Genomic DNA, 23,563 nt, shown 5'->3' on the forward strand with positions numbered 1-23,563 from the left:
GCAAATGAAATCTTCACTGATGCCTATCCTTCAGATTAAAGAGAAACAGGATATAAAAGGTAATACAGCTTAAGTGCATCATAGAGGTATGAGGCCCAAATAGCAGCTTGCTTCCAGCCAGTGAGGCTTTTTTCCTCCTGAGAAAGACAGGATGTAGCTGGTGAATGACTGCTGCCTCAAGAGCTGCTACATGCTTCCTCCTGTGTAGGTGGACGGCATTGCACGGACCCCGCCGGCAGACATCCCTACCACCACCACCACCACACTGCTTGTGCGGCCAGTAGAGAACAGTAGAAGAAAAGCCCCAAACTGTGGCTGCCAAGATGGGAGTCTTCTTCAAACCATCAGATACCATGATTTAGGATGGACTGTGCATCTGGCTCACCTACTGCATAACACGCAGTAAGACAGTGCTGGTTTTTTTCTAAGCCTCTTTAAATCAGATTTACCCAGTAGAAGGACTGTCTATGAAGTGTTTCTGTTTACAGTCCACACGCAGAATCTGCATGATCTGCAAAGTTACAAACATTGTTGTGGCAAGGCAATCAAAAGTCATTAATTTCTGCCCTTTCACAATAAAATAGATTTAAACATAGTAAGCAAACTTGCTGGATGTACAGCAGCAGCATGTGAAATGCTCATGTCAGCTGTTCTGCATAAAACTATCTCCGTTTGCAAAAACTGTCAGAAAAGCATAGTTGCTTGAGGGAAAAATATAATCCCATGGCAGACAAGATGTGATCTTTATTGTTTATTATTCATGGTTAAACTTCCAGGTATAACAAATGTAGCTAAAAAAAAAAAGTCACCAAACCCATTCAGGGTTCCAGCTTGGCATGCCATGAAAAGCACTTCTGTATCCATTGAAGACGTTTTGCATTTCAATTTCACTGTGGACCTGAACTCAGGTCTTTTTTCCGGAGGTATTACAGATGATTTAGAAACAAGCAACATGAGTAATTCAGTCTGCACTTTTGAAATTTATTAATCACATTTATCAATGATGCATTTCATTTGCAATTGTAATGTCCCATTTCCTCAACTGCAGCCCTAAATGAGAGTGTTCACAGTCTCCCTAATTACAACCAGTCCAGGTATTTCCTTACCTGGAAGTTTCCCTACCTGATCACTAGCCCCTTTTCAAACTGTAATAATACAATTCCTATCACCAAACCCAGAGACATACCCCTTTTGATTTCAATAGGCAAATGACTTCCCTTTTTCAGCTTTCAGCAAGTAAAGTCTCTACTAGAGAGAACCTGACTTTTTGAAGACAACTACCATGTATTAAGAAATTATTCTTGACAAATGGAAACTTTTAAACTTACGAATGCACAAGCTTCCATAATTGTATTTCTCTATACACAATAAAAACCTTAAATGCACAGAAACATTCCTGTGTTTGAAAAGAAACTACCTTAATCATCAGAAATCACCACAGTTTCTGAAACTAAATTATGTTAAATGTGGAAAGAACTCATGTAACAGAGCTATAGGTATTTAAAGAGCATTTCTTTGATGAAGAAGGATGTATTTCACTTATTGTCAAGGAACAGCACCAATATATATTTCCAACCCACCAGAAAAAAAAGAAAACGATATAAACATTCTATTCATTTTGGTCCTGTGGGAAGAGAAAATTACAGAATCAAAACAGTCTATAACTAAGACCGATCTAATAAGGCATTTTTTCTCTTAGGCATGCTGTAAGCAACCTCTGAAACAGCATGATGTCTACAAGTATGGTTTACTGACTAAAATCCTTCATCTCAATTGTTTTTATGCCTGAAGTACCCACAGCTAATCATATTTGTAAGCAACCAATACACAAGTGCTAGACCGACCGTTTAGAATGCACGGTCGAGGCCACTGATGCCTGCCTTCACAGATCCCTCTCAAAAGATTTCAGCTGATTACAGATCGCAATACTTCCATTTGTAGCACAAGCACTTAAGCTGTCAGCAACTTACTTGGCTATTTGTAGAGATAAAATGGATACGCTTAGCTACCTAGGTGCATTAAGTCGGCTGTGTAAAGAAAGATTTTTCCATCGTGTGTTTAATAACAGATTAATAACAGAACTGTTGTTTTACACATCTATTCACCTGGATTAACTTTGGTGATGATACAGTCATGTTAAAATAGAGGAAAATGGAGTGTTAACACATTCAAAATTGGCATGCCAGCTGAACACCATGCAAGAGTTCCATGTAAAAAGTAGTAGAAATTAATAGTACTTTTTGCCTCAAAGGAGAAGGTAGTATCTTGTGCAGGTTGCACTGTGCTGCTGACCTGCACCTTCAGAAGTTTAGCTAGGAAACTTTTTTTGCTCTCCAATTAAAAAGAAAGACAGCTACAACATTTCAGACAAAAGCATTTCAGCAGCAGAAACAAAGCAAACTCTGCAAAAAACCCCAAATCTTCTGCTTGTTTTTTTCCTCCCACTTTCTGTACTGTAGGTAAGTCATATTTAGCAACAAAACGGCGAAGAGCGTAAGAATGAAAGACAGTAAGTGACTTAACATAGTTTTAAAAAGCCAAACCTATTACAAAAGCCTGAATTGAACAACACATCTGTGAGCCATTTATAAGCATTTTTTGATCTGCACTTAATACATTTTTAAAACAAAACCAGAGGTCTAGACAGGCTTTTTGCTACATATCCAACGTAATCTCCTCAAATCTGTCAGCACGTTTTACTTTTTAAACTTGAAAAATCATGTGTTGCTAAATGTGCCATTTGCAAGCCATAAAAGCACTACATTTATACCTCTAGTAAGATCATACTTTTATTTTTTTCCAGAGGCTTTATTTCATTTATTGGACAGTCCACAGACTGACTCATCAAGCCCATAAGCTCCAACAGACTGCAGTAACTCATATGCACTATCTTGTCTCTCGTCTTGCATTGAGAATCAGAGGATTGAAACACAGTAGTTTTTTTACATATATGCAATTAATGCACATTTTCATCTCTGTGGCAATTTTTCCAAGAAATTCAAACATTGCTCAATTATTTGAGCGACAAAAATCAGGAGCCTCCAGTCCCGTTTCCTTCACATCCACAGGGAAGGAAGCAGGGAAGAGCCTTTCTTCAGTGGAGCAGCACTGACATCCAGTGGTTGGCAAACCAAATACCAAGTAACTCATTAATGCATTTTCCTTCTGTTTGAAGCTGAATTTTACAGTACTAGTGCCCCTGTAAATTTTAGGCATCAGAAAGGGAAAAAGCCTGAATTTCCAGACTCATGGTTCACTTTTGAAAGACAGGATCAAGCAAATATGGGAATGCAGGCAAAAGCTGCAGGCTACTGGAAACCGGCATGGGACACATTCAGAATACAAAAGGGTCTGTGAGAAAGAGGATTTAAATACATTTCAACCTCTAGCTTCATCCCCTGGGTGCTGTCGTGCCCACATACGGTAGCAGGGTGCCCTTTCAGGTGGAGCCTGCAGGTCAGCTGTGGGGATATGCTGTGAACCAAATTAGTAAACATAAACTTACTTAAAAAAAATTATTTTGAATTCTTACTATAGCTGAGGGGTATAGCTGAGAGGATGGCACATTGCAGCAGATACGCAGGAACGAGAGGGTAGCATCCTTAAGCTAGTCTCACCTCTAGACACTTCTCATCACTTTTCCTGACCCCTGTAAGGAGTTATTACATGGGGCAAGACGAAGCAGGCGTGCACAGATCTGTGAAGGGCTGGTGACACCTTCCCTGGGCAGCGCTGCAGGAAGGAGCAGCTCCATTTGCTTCCTTTCTTCAGGGAACTCATGGGTGAAAGGAAGCAACACCTTCAGATCAGTCCATGAATAAAAACTTCCTGTTCCCAAATCAGCACTGATATTACTGAGCAAAAACATGGATTGACTCATCACTGGAGCGAGAAGAAACCTTTTGAAAGACACAGTAGTGATCTAATGGAGAAACAGAGTGAGTTAACCTTTCTTCTATTAGCCTGCATACTTAAGATGTGAGTTAGTCCTACTCCCTCTCCACCCCTGGGAGGGAACAGTACTGTTGGAGACCACACCACACTAATGTCCCTGCACCTCGATGACAAAGTTGTGCACCAGCCACAGCAGAACCACCCTTTTACAGAGAATGGCTCTGCACGAGAAGCTGGAGATCAAGGCTGGAGCGCTCCTTGGCTTGAGGACATTTCTGCTCTTACAGGTTTGTACCCTATTCATTGGCTTGCTCTTACTGATGCCCCCTGGCCCCACAAAAGCGATCGTGGGTACGTGCTCCAAGGCGTGGATGACCCTCCAGTGTCAGCTCCAATTTCCCCAGGCTAAAAAAAGCCCAGGCTAGAGGCTGCTTCTCCCAGAAGAGTAATCCAGCCATCAAGCAAAAATGCAAGAAGTGAACATGGAGAGCACCTCGACAGCAATTTAAGGGTGAGCCCCAATCCGATAGATACTTAAGAGGGCAATTTGAGATCTTGAGCCAAGAGAAGTGCTTCTCATGTCATCCTGAATTCCTAACTTCCCTAGCATAGCAGCACCTAAGCTCCAGAGAAAAGTAAGAGATAACGTGGCCGCAAGCAACTCCATATCCTGATACTACCTTCCTCAGGTCAACTATCTAACTAGCACCTGTGCTTACCAAAGGCATGTCAGTCCCCGCTCTGGATTTCAGAGCACTGTACTTGTGTGCTCAGACCAAAACGCAGCAGCACAGATTTCTCCGAGAGAGCGGGCTGCTGCCATCGCATTCCTGTACCACTCCAGCAGCCAACTCCTTAAGAAGCTCGAGTCATCCATTCCAAGCTGAGAGCCCTCAATCAGTACAAATCTGAAAGTCTCAATTTAGCATTTATCCCGAAGTTGTAATTGACATTAAAAAATGGAACCTCTCTTCTCCATTAATATAAAACTGTTCACAATTTTAAATTGTATTTTAAGTTTTATTTCATGTTTAAAGTGGTATGAGATTCATAGTGATATCAATTATCACCTACTGATAATTGCTTTATGGTGCATGCAATTTCTCACTCTGAGGGGCTCTAGCACTAGCAGAGCCTAAAAATAAGTTAGGATCTCTGTTTTCATTTGCAGCTTCCTTTCTAGTAAGCCCTGTTCTTATCTTATAAGGACACAGTTGTTCAGCAGAAAACATGCTGTTCACATAGTTTAATACTGAATTCTGGGCTGCTTGTATTTTAAATCATCAATTTATTATGACTACTGCAGTAAACTGCATCTACCCCCTAAGACGACAAATGAGAGTTTCTTTCACAAAACACCTTCAACATTTTGCTCATCTACACAGTTGACACCACCATGGTGCTGGCCGAGGCTGGCTGCTTGATCGCCTGCAAGTCAGAGGGATCACTGCCCAAGGCTAGAGTAGACAGAAGCAGATTACAGAACGGGGCATTTTGTTAAGATATGACTAAGTAAATCTAATGTTAATACTGTATTTGTTACCTATGAATCCTTACAAGATATTTTTATGCATCATCAACATTAATATAAATTCAGAGTAGTCAACTTAAGAAACAGGGGTTCTGGAAGAGAAGTGAACAGACAACCCAAGAAGGACACTTTGCGCAGCTGAGTATCTTTTTTCCCCTTCAGCAGACAGCAGCAAAACCTCTACTACACACTACCTAAGAGCTTAAACCTATGCTGAAACAGCATTTCCTATACTTAGAATAGCTACAAGCTTTGTCTACTTCCATTCCTGAAGTAGCCTGCAAAGCTATGTGACTGAATTTTGTCATTAGTGCCCCTGGAAGCACAAACTACATCTCCTGTCATACCTCTGAAAGTGCCACGATCCCAATTCAGGGTAAGGTTTGTGCAGAGACCCAACATTAGGGCTAACAGGAAAATTAAAGGAATAAACTTTGCCTTTTTTTTTTTTTTTTTTAAAATCACAAGATTCTTGCCCACAGTATCACTTGCCCAGCACTGAAAATGTTGAAGCAATAAACACAATAGGGCAAGAGAGCTGGGGCAGCTGGGCAGCTAAAATAAATGCCCTTCCTGGGGGAAGGGCAAGCCACCTTACAGAGAGATGGAGCTAAAGCCCTCTTCTTTCCTGTCGCGGTTTAAAGCAGTGTGGTATCTCCCCACATGCCTCCAGCGCCGTGACACACCATGCACTGAAGCTTGGGGCAGTGGGCTCAGTCCCACGGAAATACTTTTATTTCCGCCATGCCTGGCTCAGATATTAAACCTTGAAGCTCCTGCCCATGCTCAGCTGGACTGAATTATATCGTGCAAGTTTATTTAAACACTCTACCACAGTAAGTTCTGGTTAACAGGAACAAGACAGAGCATAAGAAGTTCATTTCATTTCTGTGTTTCACATTCAGATTACAACTCATTTGACACAGTGCTCCCTCCATTTGCCTCCAAATTTCTGTGATGCAAGACGGCACCTGGAGGGTTACACAAGCAGCTGCAGGAAACCTCTCAGGCTTTTCTCTGCCCCCTCCTCCTAAGTCAAGGTTTAAGGCAGAATTTAAATATACTCCAGGCACTGCACTATACATTTTTCTTGAGCAAGAGGTGCTGTTCCGAGCTCAGTCTTCCCATTTCAGATGCACACACAGAGGTAAATAAATCCGACTACAGACAGCACACCCGGTGCCTCTGTCAACTTCTTTGTACTCTTCGGGTCAACTATTTCTCTGTTGAAACTTAAAGTTTGAAACGCTAGCAGCCAACCTAAAGAGACACAGGATCCATCTTCACTGTAGTTTTCACTATTGGGACCTGAAACATGAGCAGAAAATGCTTGGTTTTGCTTTAAGGCCAATGCCGGGAATTAAAATCTTTCCTGGCCCCAAGGAGATGCTCTGACAATACGTGGCTAATTACATTTTAAGCGCACTTTTTTCCTCCAGGAGTCTTGGCAGCAGTAAGGCAGCTGATAACCTGCAGTGGAAAGCCAGCCTTCCTGATTTCGTGTGACCACTGTAATTCACTTGATTCTCAACCCCAGCTCTCACTGAGGCATACAAAGATTTATGTGCATAATATAAAATCAGTTTTCTTGGTTACAGAAATGTTCCAGTGTACTATGTGGCACTTGAATAAAAATTTTTCCCAAGGTACCATGTGAAATGAAACCAAATCCCTAAAGCTCCATTTTCAATGACACAGATACCAACAGTAATTACTGAAAGCTTATTTCGTGTAACAGTATCAAATATGTAATTTGTACAGTGCTATAATTAAGGAACTAATCACATTGCTGAAGAAAGCAGACTCCACTCCAGAGCTTTTCTATTCAATCTCCTTAGCTACAAGAAGACTGACTGGACAGCTAACTATTTACTATAAGAGAATATATTAAATTCATGTTATTTGCCCAGAGTAAAAAGACCATCCATTTCTAATGAGCAGCCAAGATTCATCTGCCTTATTTCATACGCTGAGTAATTGTTTATAACTAAAGATTTCGGTATTTTTTCAACTCAAGTCCCGCACTAGAAGTTTTCTATACAGTTTGATATTTCTAATAGTACTTGGACCAAATAAAGGGTCCAAGCTGTCACTATCGAACTATGATAGGAAAAATATCTTCACTAACAGCTCTGCTTTACTAACACACAGCTCTGCATGTGTGTATTCTTAAGTGAAGTCCGAAGTCTTTATTTTTGGCAAGAATTCCCTCCTCTGCTTGTACTAACAATAACAAAAAACCAGAACAAATGCCCTTCAAAACTATACATATGATTTTTAAAAACAAGTCAATTCTCATTCCCTTTTGTTTTATAAAATGTCATGAGCTGCAAAAACAGTTGTCCAAAAATACATTTCTGTACACAAGCAGCATTGTACTCAAGCAAGGAAGAGTTACTTTTTCAGGTTTTTCAACAAAAGCTTATTGCCAGTTGTTCCGTTTGAAGTAAAAAGGTGACCCATAACAACAGATCCAATTATTCAAGTACACATTTGTATGGCCCAGGGGGCATGCCCTGTAACACCAATAATGTCATTAAAAAGGAAAAGTCAAACTGGATAATCCATGAAAGGAAAAAACATTTAAAAATATTTATTTTGCCATGATCAGACTGACAGATGTGTGTGGGTGATGCAGCTGAAGTTCTGGCTCACGCTGGTGAGCAGACAGCAGTAATCTATCGTCATATTGAAAAAAAAATCCAGTAAGAGATTAATTTGCCTCATGCCATAAACATTCACAGTCATGATGCTTCCTCTCCCAGTCAAACTACTTAGGATAAAATTCCTGTAATGTTTGTCAAAAGAAGCTGTCAAAAAAATCATCTAGCTTAGAGTCATAAGACTAAACCCCTCTGGGTCAGTAAGAGTAATTTGTAAGCAAGTCTTCCATGGGTTGGATAACAACAGCATATCACATCTGAGCAAAGCATGTTGAGCACTGATCCTTTCTTACAGCCACCACAGTTAATTACCCTGGCATGAAATCTGATCAACAGTATGAACATGCCTGGCTTAAGGGCTCTACAGTAATGTAAGTTAGTTCATAGGACAGACAGGGAGTTTCACAGAGCATCACTTACAACGTACTTTAAGAGAATGCTTCTTGACTTAAATTTCAACCCAAAGTCCAATAAGCATGACCCAAGCCCAGCAAAATATACCAATGGAAACAGCAGATATGGATGGGGGTGTTCTACTGGGAACATGAGCTTCATAAAGGAAAAACTTGCATTGTTTCTTAGTGTTTTTGAGATAAACTACAAAGACTACTGCAACTAATGCGTTGTAGATATGTATTTTTTTTTAGAAGTACTGAATGCAGATTCTTTGGAACAACTTGCATTGCTTTGGTCTTGTATAACCAGGTGCAGCTCTTGAAATGAACCATACACCAGACAGCTTCTTCTCAGAGCTCCACACTTGTAGTCATCAGTGTTTTTGTCCATCAGGCAGTTTTCTCTTCTTTTTTGAGTCTTTCATAAAGAAACCATTACTTAAATGTTTCCTAACATCTGTCATGAGAAGTTCATGATTTCAGGTGTTACAACTTTGCCAAAAAGGGCCCAGGAATGGCTTCTTTGAGGACAATCTCCCCAAAACACAGGAACAGCCCATTCCCACATGCAGTCAGTCAAAGAGACATGGCAGAAAGCCCACCTGGCTGCACCGGGAACTCCTGGTGGAGCTCCAATGCAAAAAGGAAGAGCAGGGAAGGTAGATGCATGGACTAGCTACCTAGAAGTACAGAAATATTGCCTGAGCACATGCAAAGAGAATTAAAGGCAAGCTCTGGTGGAGCTGAAATCCATGAGATGGGAAAGGCAACAAGAAGGGCTTATAGGCAAAAGGAAAAACATGGGTTTACTGCTGAATGAGATGCAACTTAGTGTCAAAGGACACAGAAGAGACTGAGAAACTCAACACCTGATTTCCCTCAGTCTCTATGGGCAAGGTTTGCTGTCACACCTCCCACGTCCCTGCATCTAGTGGCAAAGTCTGCAGAAGTGAAGGAATATCCATAGAGGAAGGGTGGGACAGGGACCACTTCACTGGACACATCACAGCAAATGGGATAAACACAGCACAAGTCCATGGGACTGGATGGGCTGCACTGGAGGGCACTGAGGGAGCTTGTGATGTCATTATGAGGTCATGCTCTACCATTTGTACAAGGTCCTGGTGCTTGACAGTGGTTTCTGAGGACTGGCAGAGACAAATGCCATGCCCACCTTCAAGAAGGAGGATCCAGGCAACTATGGCCAGCCAGCCTAATCTCAGCCCCTGGAAAGATGACAGAGTATATACTGCTGGAAGCCATTTCCAAGTGCATGAAGGAGAAAGTGATTGGGAATAGCCAATGTGGTTTTACCAAGGGCATATCCATCACCCTGACCGTGAAAAAGCTTCAAACTCCAAATTAATGCCTTCTCCCTCAACAAACCTGCTACTAACAACAGCCACTGGGAATAAAAAGCATAAGGCTACGTCCTGCAAGGATCCATTTAGGATAATGATCTAAAAAGCAAAATGCAGTTTGACTCTTCCTTGTTGGAAGGAGGGCAACACACAATGACAACATTTAACACTGGGATTTGTACTAATATTTTTTTAAACATACCGAGATTATTATACAACACTTCCTGCTTAGATAGTCATGCAGCAGAACTAATGTCTTCCACGAGAACGTAAGAAAGAACATTTTTCATTGATTTGACATGACAATTAACCACAGACTTCATGCAATTCGACTTCTAAGAGCAATAATCACTTCACTTAGGTCTCTATTTTAAACCTATTAATTGGAGGACTGATTTTGCAGCATGTCTCTTCAGTTTGTCTTTTACCCACAGCTCCAAATGCCACAGCCCCTTTGGCCAGCACTGTGCCTGCTTTGCCATTCCTATCTTGAGCTACACCATGGAAAGTAATAAAACAGGCTGGAAGAAACACAACAGAGGCCTGGCCAAAGGGCTCATTCAGCATCTCATGCCCTCAGTCACAGGGCTGAGAGGACACGGACAATTTATTTCTTTGTTTTCTTCTGGATGGAAAGAGGGACAAAATAGCTAGATTTACCAAATTTCTAGGCAATGGCAAAAAAAGCAGCAGAGCTTCAGTGCCTGGATGAGAAAATGGTGTAGAGCAGTGTGCTTTAAATTCGTTAGTACCTGGTGAAATTTTTGGAATTGAAGGACTGCCCTCTCTAAAATAAACCAGAACCAGATTACTAGAGCTTAAATTTGCCAGGGATCTTCTAGCATGCAGACAAAGGGAAGCCACTGATACAACCACGCAGAAGTACTGGCTGCCCAAGCAGGACTCAGACCGCACCTGCGACGTGTAGGGAGGACCTGGAGCACCTACGAGGACAGAAGACACAGGCAGGAGACTTCCACTGCCCCAGGGGACACAGTAAATATAACCTGAGCTCCAGAGACTACAGTCTCAGGCATCACTAGTTAGTGTTTCCAGAGGGCAGCACATCAGAGAACCCAGAAGAGGAGCAGCACACTTTGAGTCCTCAGCCCAACAGGGAGCTCAGCTGAAGACATACCTGTGTAGGAGCCACGCTCTAATTGTAGCCAAATCGCTAAGGTCTGATGCCAGAAGAGAGGTGTCCTCCTAACACCTCCTTTGGAAAAGGGGAGCTGTAAAGAACTGAGCAGGCTATTGAAAAGATAAACTAAGGGTAAAATGATTTCAGGTAGCATGGAGCTTTTTCAAAAGACACCATATTAGAAGCTGAGAGTGTTTATCATTAATCACAAAAAAGCCTAGACAGGAACTAGGAAAGCCAGCATGATTAAAACACAGATGCTGTTAGCAGTAAGACAGACATTCTTTAAATACACAGGGTGGTGTCCAAACAAGGAAAACAGAAATGAGCACTAATTCAGGCAAACTGAATGTAAATAATAAGATAGATTTAAAAAAAAATAAAGTCTGAGAAATAGCTTACTGACATATAAAAGCTGCTATTGAAATATTTTTTTTTTTCAAACACAAGTAGGATGCCTGCCAGAAAGTTTGTTGGGCTGATAAATGATCAAAATGAAAAGAGACCACTTCAGAAGCAGGAAAGCTAAATTAAGTATTTCCGTTGAACTCTCAGCAGTGACCAACGCCAGATACCCAGGGAAGAGAACAAAAACAGGGCAAGCACTCAGGGATACTACCCACTATACGCTCCTATCTTCAGGTACCTAAAGCTTAGCGACTTTGTAATTCAGAGATAACATATCTGCATAATAGCTTCTACCGGATTCTTCTGCCATGAATAGCCTAATTGCCTTTTTTTTTTTAATAAACCCAGTATTTCCAAGAGAATGCAACATAAATTGACACACTATTGTGGTGTATAACTATTGCTGACACCAGCCTTGTTATCAAACTAACAGAAGGAGGAAAACACGACACCCATTTTTATAAAAGGGCCCTGTGAAGCTAAAGAATTGCAGACCACTAAGTCTGACTTCTGTGTTGACAAGAAGCTAGTAAAAAATAACAAAATTAGTAAACCATTGACACAGCTTTTGTGGAAGAAAGCCATGCTGCAGAAACATATTATCTTTTGAAGAACTCAAAAACTATGTGGACGCGGGTGAGCCTATTAGAGTGACTGAATTTCCAAAGCCTTTGATGAGGTTCTTTGCTTCATTTACAAGCAAAGTTCTTCAACGTATGGTAGGGTAAGATGGAAGATCTCTTAGATTAATAACTGCTGAAGTGTAAAAACTGTCTATTCATTTCAGTTTTTTAAGGGAGTTTATAACTGTAGCAGCATAAGTGTCTGTGCTGGGATCCAAGCTGTCCACCTTCTCTTCCAGGTCATTACTGAATAATAAAAAAAAGTTCTTGGTAGTTACAATTAAAGTGACTATAAACAGCTGCAGAATAATTCAAGGATACTACCAAGGAAATGAGTTGGCAGGAGAGCTCATTGCAAGTGCAAATGAATGTACATGGAGCGTTAGACCACTCTTAGTGCGTATACTCAGTGATAGACCCTAAACTTGGCATTACCACTCAAAAAAAAAAAATCTTGGAGTCAAATGTGGATAACTCATTGAGCATTTTAGCTCAGAGTTAATGAAAAGGCAAATAGAATGGTAGGAATAATAAGGAAGGAATACGAAACATTTATATAGCAGCTTGATGTCGGTATCTCCGATATTCCCACATCACAGGGCGGCAGAGTAACAGAGGTATGTGCCAGTATCTGGGAGAAGAGGTTAAACAAACACCATCTTCTTCAGCCTGGAAAAAGTCACTGACTCAGGATGTCATTAATTCCAAGAGTATAAATGCATTTAAAAGACAAGTCTGTGCACAGAAAAAGGTCTATGAAGCATGACAATCCTGTTGCAATTTTTGGCTCAAGCGTCCCAGCCCACTGGTTGCTGGGAATGAAACTTAGTCCATTCTCGTATGTTTTCTCCCAAGCATATATTATTGGCCAGACCTAGAGACAAGATTGTCAAGAAAAATGATCTCTGGTCAGACCCAGTATAGCTGTGTCTTTTTAATTTCATTTTATTTTAAAATACTCTGGACAAGTGGCTCATTATGCTGGAAAAACAACTCCGTTCTTGTTCTCCCTAACAGTAATTCTCTTCAGTTACTTTTTTTTTTTTTTCCGAGAGGACACACCTTGTTACCTGACAGCATTCATCCTCAAACCTATGTCCATTTTTTTTTCCCCTAGCATGGTGTGTTTATCTTGAATCCAAGATCATCCGGAAACTTTATCACTCTATTTTTACTTCAGCTCTACCTCTGTGCAGACTCCTGATCACAAAAAAAAAAAATCCAGGGAGCAATCAAATTAATATCCCTCTTCCCTAAAGCTAACATTAGTTTTATCGCAGGTCTACTAGGAGGCAGGGACAACATGTAAAATTCAATATAAATGACTGCTCTTAAAAGTAAAAGGCTGTCACCTATCTAGATAACAAAAAAAGATCCAACAATGGTAAAAAATCACCAAGTTTTAAGAAAAAGTTTGCTTCCAGCAACTGTACAGAGGTTTTGGATAGGGTGCTCTACTTCTCTACTTCTAAGCCTGCTCTACTTCTCTGCAACTAGAAATACGGTGGAACACAGGTATTGCTCCACCTAAACCCAGTTTATGGCTCCGCTGGCCCTCCAGCAGAGTGCTGGAAGGCTGCAGTGAAATGATGCCATCTTTGAGGTTTTGTACATTGACTTGTACCTATCCCCATACATTCTTGATTTTGTTTAACCAAACCTATGACTTGCTGTATGCCAACAGAAGTGCTTGGCTTTGACCTCAAAACAGATTGGTTAAAATCCATGAGGCAAGAGTATGCAGTACTGGCAAAACAGAAATATTCTGATGTACCTGACAAACAACTTCAACATGCAACAACTTCAACGTTATTCCTCTCTGCAGGGTGCAGCAAGAGTTAAGGCTTTTTACAGCAGCCGAGACTGCCCAGAATCCCAACAAAGTTCCTACTGAATCAAAAAGGCATCTGGCAAATCATCCTGGCAACACGTCCGACCCCAAACTCAAATTTAAACATAGCAGGATTGAATCCCCCTTCATTGGCATGTCTTCCCTCTTCCCTCTCCAGCAGGGACAAGCCCTAAGGCTATATGACTTAAGCTGAGAGAGACAGTTCTTGCAGCACTATTTCACTCCCGCTAGCACTGCCTGGGGAAGCATTTGGCATGCTCCACTGAACAAACCCGACTGCTTAGGGTGATGCTTAAAAAATGTTGATGCTTAAAGGAGAAGGGTGAGGTGAGGTCTACCTGGATTTGAATGTCCATGAATGAATAACCTGGTCTTTGCCTGAAAGATCTTCCTCAATTAGCAATGCCAAGATACCATGAACCAAAAAAAGGTTATTATACACTGCTCTTCAGTAGGATTAAACTGAATGTTGACCAGCCTTATCAGCCACAATGGCTTCTAGACTTATTAAACAGATCAGTGGGAGGAAAACAAATAGTGCATCCAACAGGCAATCTGCTACCTTTTGCTGCATTTCTTGCTGGTATCGGGGGATGAGCAGGAAATTGAGTATGTTGATACCTGAAAGCATATAGCAATATCAGCCAATCTTACATTGTTTCCCCTCTCTTCCACCGTTCCCAGGAGACACATGGAAGCTATAAACCTTTAACCTATTTAGGGCAATTTCAAGCATCCCAAGTATTCGATACATAAAATATTTGATATAAAGTTGCCTGAAAGATGCCTTTTGTTCACTTTGTTTTCCATGCTGTTTTGTTTGCTTGCTTAGAATATTAAATAATAAAACCTAACTTTGATTTGAGCTGCTGGCTGTGACCTCCATGGAAGACTTTAGCTGCAAGTGTGCTTGGAGGAAACCGTTTCTAAAAGTCATCTTTTCTGCTCTGATCAGTCACATGGCTGTCCCTCCTATTCGTCAAAGTATGCGAAGTATTTAATTCTTCTTTGGGAATTTCTATTTATCACTCTCCTTCAGAACAGAAGTAAAGACAAACTCTGAGATTATGCCAAAAATACTTCAGGAAGCTATAGGCGTGGAACTACCTGGCCGATAAGTATGCTCTCTGATGCCCTCCCCCTTGGGGAAAACGGGAGGGAAGGGAGTACTTGAGCTCTGCTGCCCGAGATATGGTTAGGAGCCCGGGCAGAGGCAGCCTGGTCCCACCTCCACGACACGCTGCCATTCCTGCTTTGCTGTCCCTGGGGAGCGGAGAGCGAGGAGGGGAGTGCCTTCCACCTCCTTCCTCCTCCTCTCTCTAGGGAAGGCAGGGCCACAGCGAGCTCTGCTAACACCCGACGGGGAAACGGTTTTTCTCTGCGAGTTTCCTTAGTCCTGTTGCCTCCTGCAAAAGGGGTCCCAGTGGCTGCACATGCCTCAGCAGAAGCAGCAGTGTCTAGGGAATGACCTCCTGAAAGAAAACGCCGACCTACGCAGGTTACCCAGATTGCTTCTTCCCCTTCAGAAAAATCTCTTCAGCACAGAGGTCCTACTGCTGACCGCAGCGAAGAAAGAAAACTGAAGTGAACCCTAGGACAGCCAACGCTTCCTCGCCACCGGCAGCGGACGGGCACGGTCCTCTCCTCCGAGTGCCAGCACGTGGAAACCTTCAGGGAGTCACCCGAGGAACAAGGCACAAAGAAAGGGGAACGCGGGACTCTGTGCACTTCACTCGCTTTCAGTGAGTATGCACCAGGTAGTAAATTCCAGCAGCCGTAGAGGTGCTGGATGCAGCTGGGTGCAGAGGCATGAGACAGACTCACAGCTGGCCAGTTCTCTCCTACCTTGCAAAATGGAAAAACACCCACTACGAAAGGCCAGAGCAGAGCCTCAGTAACCAGCCAGGGATACAACCCAGAGGCTGGCACCCAGTCCAGGGATCGGCACGGCGCCATTGCTAGGGATGAGGGGGAAGTGAAAACAGGTAAGTACCTCATTTGGCATCTAAATTCATATACCCTCCCCTCCAAATGAAAAAAAAAACCAAAACCCCAAACAAACAACAACAAGCCCCAAAATAAAAAAACCACCCCAAACCCCAAAATCAAACACCCCCCCTCCCCCCCATGAATCAGTTTGCTCAGAGACCTGTCCTTAGCTGATATTTAACAAGGAAAATTATATCAAATGCAGATTAGCCTGAGAGCAAATCTGGCTCCAGCATATACCAAAGATCAGAAGAGACTATGTAAACCTGTTAGTAATCACTGAGCAAATACTAGTAACTTCCCAGAATTTCCCCACACCAAAGTAGACACCCTCCCAGCAAGTAAAAAATGTTTTTTCTAAGATTATTCCTTCTTTATGACAAATGCGGTGAGAAACTGTTAGAAGACTACTCTTCCATCAGCTCCAAACCCCAAACACCACTATGGCAGATCTGCACTTCCGTTAATGCAGGTAATTAAGCAGAGTTATTTAAAGGCAACAATATTTCTTTGTTTCTGTTCTCTTTTTTTTTAATTTTTTAAAGCATTGGAGTGAAACCAAAACCAAATAAACTAACTGTAGTATAGGAACTTCTTCAAGACATAATAAAGAAAAAGTATTATTTCTTAAAAACGAATCTTAAGTTATGGATTAGGAAAAGAAGATACAACCATGAAGACTGTGGCTGGACCTGGAACATGCAAACACATGCAATTAGACACTAAAATGAATGAATTCAGAGATAAATCAATATAGATTAATATTCATGAAAGGAATAATTGGAAAAGCATTGAGAATAATATATGGAAAGACTTGGTATAGTACAGCACTCTTGCCTGTCAGGACAAGAAGCCATAAGTATTTGGACTAATTAATAATATTGTTTTAAGCATCGATTAAGATATATAGAAAGAAAATAATTAAATCCTGTAAAAACAGAACTAAAAGAAAACAAAAAGTTTGCTTACTCTTCTTGACGCAAGTCATTAACGCTCCGATCTAGTGAGATCATATCACTTGCCACCATATTAAACCCAAACTCTTTAATGCTGGCTTGAATGGATTCTTTGTAATCTGGTCCTAAAACATATGGCTTCGCTTCCTCTCCAGGGCCACCAACAACTCCGTGAGGCTCAGGCTCTTTGGGCTCAAAATTACCAAGGACTCCAGGTCGTAAAACAGGATCTCGGTATACAAATGTCTGAGGCTTAAATGTGAGATACTGCCTCTGGATGATGTTTTGCTGTTTATCACCACCACCATGATGATTTAGTTCATTTTTGGCCTTATTTTTCCTTCGAATGGATTCCAAGTCCACTTCCACACCTTCAACATGAGGCCAAGGTACCACAGGTTTGAATTTCTCGTTTCCCAGTCCATGGTCTCCTTTGTTTGGCATAAGTCTGTTGGCTTCCTTGTCATCCTATATATACACACAGAGAAACAGCAGGACATCTCATAAATTTACAACCCTTTATTTATTTAAATCCAGGACCTTAACACACTGAGAGTTGGTACTAAATATACGTTAAGCAAGAAGGGAGAAGTCTCTGTTAAGGGGCGGAATGAACACATTTTACTAAAGCAACCAGCTGCTGGAGAACATCATCAGCTGGTGTCCACACTTACCTTGGTGAGTAGGTCCTGGAAATGGAGTGGTGCCCAAAGCATTCCCAAAGACCAGCTACCCACACAGGACACGTTAACTTGAACACAGCTCAGGCTGCACACCAAACCAATGTGCAGGGAGCACCGACGGAGCATTTTAGGAAGGAGAGGGTGGTACGGAGGCAGACGATGCTGCAACGCGGAGCACGGCATCCTTGGGGCTACTCTTGGACAGGGTGTTTCTGAGGCTACACGTACCGGCTGCTGAGACCTCCACAGGGTCTCGGCGGCTGCTAGATACAGCCTCAACACACTCCTGCCCTGGAAAAGTGTGCCATGACTACGTGTAACCTGGCACGCACATCAGCGGCAGCCTCGAGCCACATCTAATCCCTACCCTTCACCCCCCGGCTGGCTCCCACCAAGCACTACTGCAACAGCAGCGCTGCTTTTAGAGCCATGAGGTAAGCTGAAAGCACCGGTGACAGATGGCAAAAATGAGACGCGGCCCTGATCTGCTGCCCGGCCACAGAGACAGACCCGCCTGGGGAAGCAGCGCTGGGGCTGGAGAGAGCTGCCGCAGGCACTGGCGCCGATATCCCCCGCATCCTTGTTTAAAACAACTTCACCATTTTACAGCACTCCTCCCTGCCTCCTCACCAAGAGATCTGAAGTTCTCACTGAGAAGAAAGGCTGGGATTTCGAAAACTGCTCGGCATGTTCAGTGATCAGCAAGGTTGGTGGGGTTAGAATATGGGTGGGTGATTTTAGAAGAAACCAGACAGAAAGGCTTTGATGTGTCCGAGTGTGAAGTCTCCTGAGTGCAGCAGCCTCACCCATGAACACTCACCAAAACATACAGCCACGGCTTTTTCCAGTACTACTGTCCAAGAGGACGACAGGGAAATATTGCTGAAAGTTCAGGCTTCCTGCTAAAATTATGTATTTGTAAACAGGATAGATGTTCTCTACAGATGCCAGTGTGATCTAACAATGCACACATTTTAGCAATGTCTCACTGTCTATTCACAAATACAGAATCAAAGAAAAAATTGAGATCACAAGGATGTCACCTAGTCAAACCTGCTCGAGGCAGGGCTAGCTTCAGTTAGAGCAGGTTTCTCAGAGGCTTGTCCAGTCACACCCCAAAACCCTCCAGTTCCTCTATACAACCTGTTCCAGTTGCTTGACCAGTCTGATGGTGAATGTATTTTTCCTCATACCTCAGTAGAAATTTCTCACGTTGCATCTTGTGATGATTGCCTCTTGTCCTTTCAGCGTGCACCCCCGGGAAGACTTTATTTTCTCTGTAACCTCACTTTTGAGGGTGATAAGCTGCAATTAGATTTCCCATTGAACTTCTCCAGCCAAAGCAAGTTGAGCTCCTCTACCCTTTCCACGACCGTGCCACATGCTGCAGCCCTCCAGCCTCCTTAGCAGGTCTTGGCTAGTTCCTCCCCATCTGTTAACATCTCTCCTGTGCCGGGCAGTGCAGGAGGAGAAACCAGACACAGTGCTCCAGACGCAGCCTTGTTAATGCTCTGTGTCAGGAAACAAACCACATCCCTTTACTTGGTGGCTGAGCTCTTCCTAGTGTAAGCCACCGTGCAGTTTGCCTTTACTGCGGCAAGGGCACAATGCTGACTCATGTCCACGTTTAACTAAACCACACAATACTTACTACTACTTTACAGTATTTTCTTCACGTATCATTCTGCATAATACAACTTCAGAAATTAAGAAAAATCCAGTGTAAAATACGTTAGCATGATACATTAACAGTGTAAAATAGGTTAACATGATAACAATAGGAGTCAGACTAGCTCCAATTCAAAATAATAAGGGTTTATTCAAGAAACTTTGACCTCTCTGCTTGTTCTAGTTTAAACCGGGAAGACCTACAAAATGCAGAAGTGTTACAGTATTCTGTTTTTCCATCACTGTTTTCTGAGGAACTCAAAAGCCAGCATGGGAAAGGGAAGGACAAGGGCACGTGAAAAAGTACATTTTGCAAGGAGGTAGAAGGCTGCCATGGATCTAAATACAGCCCTGAGAGGACTTTTGAAGAGAGCACCATCTCACACTTACCCCAGAAATCAAAAGGAAGGCTTTGCCCCTCGACTGGCAGAACACTGCTGAGCACTCAGCTCTTACCTACTCGCGTCTAGTTCCTGCTCTGAGTGCGGAGGCAGCTATAAAAGCCAACCAAATGGTGGGCATCATCAGGAAGGATGCTTAAAGAGAGCGTAATTTTGACTGCATACAATTTTGAGGCATTCACGTCTTCAGTAATATTTAGTTCTGGTCTCTGCATCTCAAAAGGAGTTAAAGAAGGTACAGAGTAGGGCAACCAGAATGAAGGAGAAGGTAGATAGGCACCTTGAGATGAAAGGCTAGAAAGGCTGGCCTTTCATCTTAAGACTCTGCAGTGTGGAGATGTGATGGCTTGAGGGGTATACAACTGAAGTTTAGAAGATCACGAAGGTGACAGATAAATTGAACGGAAACCCACTGTTTACCCTAAATACAAGAACTAGAGGCACTTGACAAAATTGATAGGAGATCAACCAAAAAAATGTTCTTTGCACAGTGATTTCCTGGAATATGCTGCACCGGAGGCTGTGGAGAGAGACGGTACAAAACAGTTGAACCAGAGATGAGACAACGTGATGGATGACAGGTCCATCAAATGCACTGTGAAAGGGCTGGGCAGGGAGGTACCTTCTAAAAACTCTAACTCAACAGCTGTGGATGCTGGAAGAGTCCAAAGGGAAGGGAGCATAGGAAGCAGCCAGGTTTACATGCTGCCACTCTCAGACACCATCCTGGATCACCAGTCTCAATCAGGCAGGCATTTCTTATGCCCCTGACCTCTATGAAATTAAATATCCTTTCATTCCACTTCTATCACCTATAAAACAGTTACAAGCTTCCACTTAGCCAGTTCTCTGACTGAAACATAACACTTCTCAAAGTAATTTGTTTATTTTGCTGTCATGAGAACTATGACTTATCTTATAGTACATTTAGCCTCATTATAACTGTTATGCACAATTTGCATTGTAATGCATTTATTTGCTGTTCCCTTCCAGACACTAAATATATTCCATTTTTGCAGGCCTGGGAAAATATTGCGTAAAACAAGAAAATTATACACAAACACACAGACACACTCATTCACCTCTTTCCTCCATTTTTTTTAAATGCACCTAGAACAAATATGATAGAAGGCATTTGCTGTGGGTTAGTCCTTGCAGGCAGCTCAGCCCCACACAGCTGCTCACTCCTCCCTCCCCACCCCTGGTCACAAATCTAAAACACAGCATCATAGGGGAGGCTATGAAGAAAATTAACTCCATCTCAGTCTTTTATGGGCATTTTTACCAAAAAGAAAAAAAAAAGAAAAAAGGGAAAAAAAAGAAAAAGAACTAAGAACTAGCAGTGTTGTGTCATGCAGACCACAGCTCCTGGAGGTTATTAATTTCTCCAGAGATAATGGAGACAAAGGTTTTCCAAATACTGTCTGGGAAAAAAGCAAAGTCAAACCACAATCAAAGAACTGTTTTGGTCATCATATAAGCCACAATGCCTTAGTTAGGAACCTCTAGAGCCTTTGCTCTTTTATGAATTATGACTCCCTGCCCCCCTTTTTGTTTTTAAATTATTTAATGACATACAAAAAAAAAAGAAATAATTTTTAATCAGTGTGCCTCACCGATTAAAAGTTTGGCTTAGCTAAAAATGTAGTATCAAACTTCTAAAAGATTCATACAACAATGACAGTCAAACTGGAAGGCATGCATATTAAAAAAATAAACGACAACTACCTTTCTAAAGGGGAAAAACAAGATAGTCTTAAAATTATTTGAAAAACTTTGGAAGAGACAAATCAATGACAACAAGGTGAAGGGAGGGCTTCGAAGAAGTAAGCGCAACATACATCTGAACACTGCACTTTAGGTTATCCAAAAATGAGGGGAGAGAAGCAAGAAACCTGTGAATTTTCACATCTGAAGACAAACAAGAACAAAATCTCATTACATCTTTATAAAGGACGCATAGTAAGCTGTTTACATACAGTAATATAGAAAAATGTTTTTTCCACAGATCATTGTTTTTTTTCTATAGGGATAGATCTAGGATTTCCTGCCAGCTTTTCTAGTTCCAGTTCAGTGCATGCTTCTTTATTTTTTAAATGTTCTTTTCACTCATTAGGGGATTACGTATGAGTCACTGCAATGGGTGTTTCGGAAACAGTGAGATGACAGAAATACAGTCAATCCCTGACTTGTATAAAAAAAAAAAGGAGGTATTTGGTGTAAATTTTTTTTTTTTCCAAACTAGGTTGTTCCTTTTTGCAAAAGAGAGGAATGCAATTAAAGGTATAGGGAAAATAACTGTATCCCTTTGGAAACATGTTTCTAAATTATACAATGTAAAAGGAAAAACTGGGAGAGGTCTTCATAGGGCCACAAGATTGGTCACATGCTAGGAGGGTTGGAGTTGTAGCTGGCATTAAAACTGCAAATGTAGAAGTTGCATAATCTGCTTTTCTTCAGTCAACGAGTTCAAGATTGGCAACTCCCTAAAACTCCCTATGAAATAATGTCTCAAGTACAAACTGATGTTAAAAAAGTGGATTTGCTTCATTTCTAAAATGGAAGATTATCATACTGAAAAAAGTTTGCTAATTCAAAGCAACTTCTATAAAAGCAACTTGCTCATCTAGACAAAAATCAGTGATGCACAAAAAATGAAAAGGGGAATAATTAAGTAGAATCCAGTAGTATTCTCATTACCCAAGGATGCAAAAGGAAATTAAAAAACCCTTGCATTCTCAGAATATACGTGTTCATACCCAGCTGTTTAAAGACAGATACCAAGCATTCCAATATTCTGGTGTTCCTCATGAAAAACCTATAAAAACTGATACAGTTTAATATTTTAGTAACCTAGGAGGCCAATCCCTACGTAGTTCTATTTTCTCCAGTCCAGCTTTTTACCTTTCTTAACTCTCGGCTGCATCTACACCACTGCACTTACAATGAAAGGCAAATAGAATATATGTTCTTCTACCATAAGGAAGGGTTCAAGGACTTTTAACTGAGGATGAATCAATAGCTCTCAGAGCTCCCCTGATGCAAGTTCCTCTTCTATGCACAAAAGCAGCATTTTGAATAGATCTGCTGTCACAGACACTCTGACAGAGACCACACAGCTATCAGTTTAGCAAGGATTTCAACATATTTAAAAGTATTTTGCTTTGTTTACCTCAACTTAATGCAGCCACACTCCTACTTTATTGGAGAAAAAAAGGCTACTTGTGAGAAATGATATAGAGCCTAGCATTTTCAGTTGTTTGAATAAATAGGAGGGGGATGTAATTTATTCAGTTACCTTGTTTAAAAAAAACCCACAAAAGAAAAAGGACTACAAGCTGGATTCAGAGATTTCCTTATTGACTAGACTCATGCTGGGAAGATACTAAAATAATGCCTGTTCTCAGCCAAGCTTCTAGCATGATTCTGCTCTACCAGCTAATAAGAGAGAGAAAACACTCCAGCACGTAGTATATTTTGGTTTGCTTTGAATCATTATGCGTGGGTCTTACCAGGTTACAGTTCAGGGCATAGATGGAAAAAATAATGTGCCACACTGAATTACTTAGTCCTGCAACTATTTTTCTGCCACATAACAGAAAAAAGACTCCGCAACACTTTTAAAACCAAAGACTTTTCAGTATACAGGATCAAGCACAGAGAAAAGGGAAAACCAATGTATTTAGGAATAGATTTCACTCTAGATACCCACTAACTTCAGAATAAATAAATAAGCAATGATTCCCACAACACAGTTGTCTGACTGCCAAAGGGACCCCATAAAATTGCACGCTCCCTCCACTTCCACCACCCGTGGTAAACATCCATCCAAGCAATCAGAAGTTCTTGCTACTGCAGGACCAGCTGCAGAGGGGAAAGCAAAACCAAAAACACACACAGATGGAAAAACACAGCTTCTCAAACAACTGCCATCACATCAGTAAATAAATAAATATATAAATTAAAAAGCCCTTTGTGATCATTACAATTTTTTTTGC

The 23,563-nt window shown here is 41.5% G+C and overlaps 1 protein-coding gene across 3 annotated transcripts in view; it reads right to left on the reverse strand.

Annotated features, from left to right (window-relative positions):
- The window catches only part of GALNT7 (polypeptide N-acetylgalactosaminyltransferase 7), a 74,345-nt gene that overhangs the window by 25,387 nt on the left and 25,395 nt on the right, over positions 1–23,563 (reverse strand). For all 3 annotated transcript variants that reach the window (XM_072862516.1, XM_072862515.1, XM_072862517.1), the window contains exon 2: positions 16,827–17,281. In XM_072862516.1, the coding sequence (XP_072718617.1) occupies positions 16,827–17,281 (455 nt within the window). The remainder of the gene's footprint in view (positions 1–16,826; positions 17,282–23,563) is intronic.

This window comes from Ciconia boyciana, chromosome 5 (genome assembly GCF_034638445.1).
Source record: "Ciconia boyciana chromosome 5, ASM3463844v1, whole genome shotgun sequence".
NCBI lineage: Eukaryota > Metazoa > Chordata > Aves > Ciconiiformes > Ciconiidae > Ciconia > Ciconia boyciana.